Here is a 1,308-nt window from a genome sequence, read left to right as displayed (position 1 = left end):
TGTGTGTGTGTGTGTGTGTGTGTGTGTGTGTGGCCAGTGGGCTGAAATACAAATTAAAATAGAAAATAAATGTACCTCACCTGTCAAATAAACTTTTATTGTGTCCAAATCAAAACAACTTCACACTTCCTCTGTACACAGACCATCACTGTAGTTGTAGCATATATTTTTTTTAATGATGCAAACATTTGCAAACATATGACTTTTTGTTTCCATGCAATGTAAAAATATGTTTTTCTTTTTGCATTTGATCATAAATGCCTGCCCACATGCTTGAGTCTATGTATGTACAACTTACCCTGTTCATATCTACTGTAGGGGCTCTATAGGTCATCTGGTGGGTCAACATGTGAAAAAAGCTGCTAGTTTTTTTGATCTCAGCTGAGCATGTATAAACGGATTCATTCAAGCACGGTCCTGGAGTAAGAGAGGTTTAGTAGCCTGGATCTCAAACTGGTTTATTACTCATAATTTAAAGGGAACAATGGGTACAATATGTAACCAGTGAAGATATTGTAGTCCATGTATTTACAGAGCTTCCTCCCGGACACTAGCTCCACATAGACCTGATCGCCTCTCTGCAGCTCCAGTACCACAACCTGAGAACATACATGGTGATCAGTGACGTTTCACTTAGCGATTATACAAAATAATGTCAAAGTCACAAGGAAATGGCTTTTTTTTTCAACTTTCAATTTGATCTGTGTGATTCACTTCTTACCTGAGTGGCGCTGTCTTCACCATCCTCTCGATTGTTCTCCCACACACTGGCTGTTGGGTTCGCATTGAGCATCAGCTGGACCTACAGATTTAAACAAAAGACAAAATTACAATAGAAACGACCTGCTATTGCTACGTGGATAAACCAGCTGAATGTAGTCTCAAATCAGATATTTGTTAAGTCTATCTGGTTTGGTTACTTTGTGGTAGAGGCGCTTATTCTCCTCCACGGATGAGTAAACTGTGATGGAAAAGACATAAACACCAGCACAGGGGGCAGTGAAGACACCTGTGGAGTGAGGGGAAGAGTTAGTGGAACTGCAAGGATATATGTTTTACATGAGCCTTTAATCTGAAATGATATGTGTATGTTTCTTACCTAAGGAAGGGTTATATCCCATGCCATCGTTAAGAGTGACGGTGGCATAGGGTATTGGCACATTAGTATTAAAAGGACCAAAGCAGCGATCAGTAGATCCAGGAATTGCCACAGCAATATTTGGGTCTATGGTGGCTTTGAAGGCAACCTTGACGCCAGCTGGAAGTAAGAGAGAGACAGATTTTTTGTACAACAAAGTTAAGTGTCCA

At 40.2% G+C, this 1,308-nt stretch overlaps 1 protein-coding gene across 1 annotated transcript; it reads right to left on the bottom strand.

The window, feature by feature from the left end:
- Positions 1–76: 76 nt before the first annotated feature.
- On the bottom strand, positions 77–1,265 carry LOC111670346 (cerebellin-3-like; the record flags this gene model as incomplete). Its single annotated transcript, XM_023427044.2, has 4 exons — positions 77–599; positions 722–802; positions 921–1,009; positions 1,100–1,265. Coding segments are annotated over 4 exons (474 nt in total), but the record flags the coding sequence as incomplete, so codon positions are not given.
- Between the last annotated feature and the right edge of the window lie 43 nt (positions 1,266–1,308).

Source organism: Seriola lalandi, unplaced genomic scaffold (genome assembly GCF_002814215.2).
Source record: "Seriola lalandi dorsalis isolate HSWRI2012SDOR001 ecotype SW California unplaced genomic scaffold, Sedor1 jcf7180002005753, whole genome shotgun sequence".
Lineage (NCBI taxonomy): Eukaryota > Metazoa > Chordata > Actinopteri > Carangiformes > Carangidae > Seriola > Seriola lalandi.
Note: the sequence above shows the minus strand (reverse complement) of the source record. Positions and strands in the feature narration are given on the sequence as shown.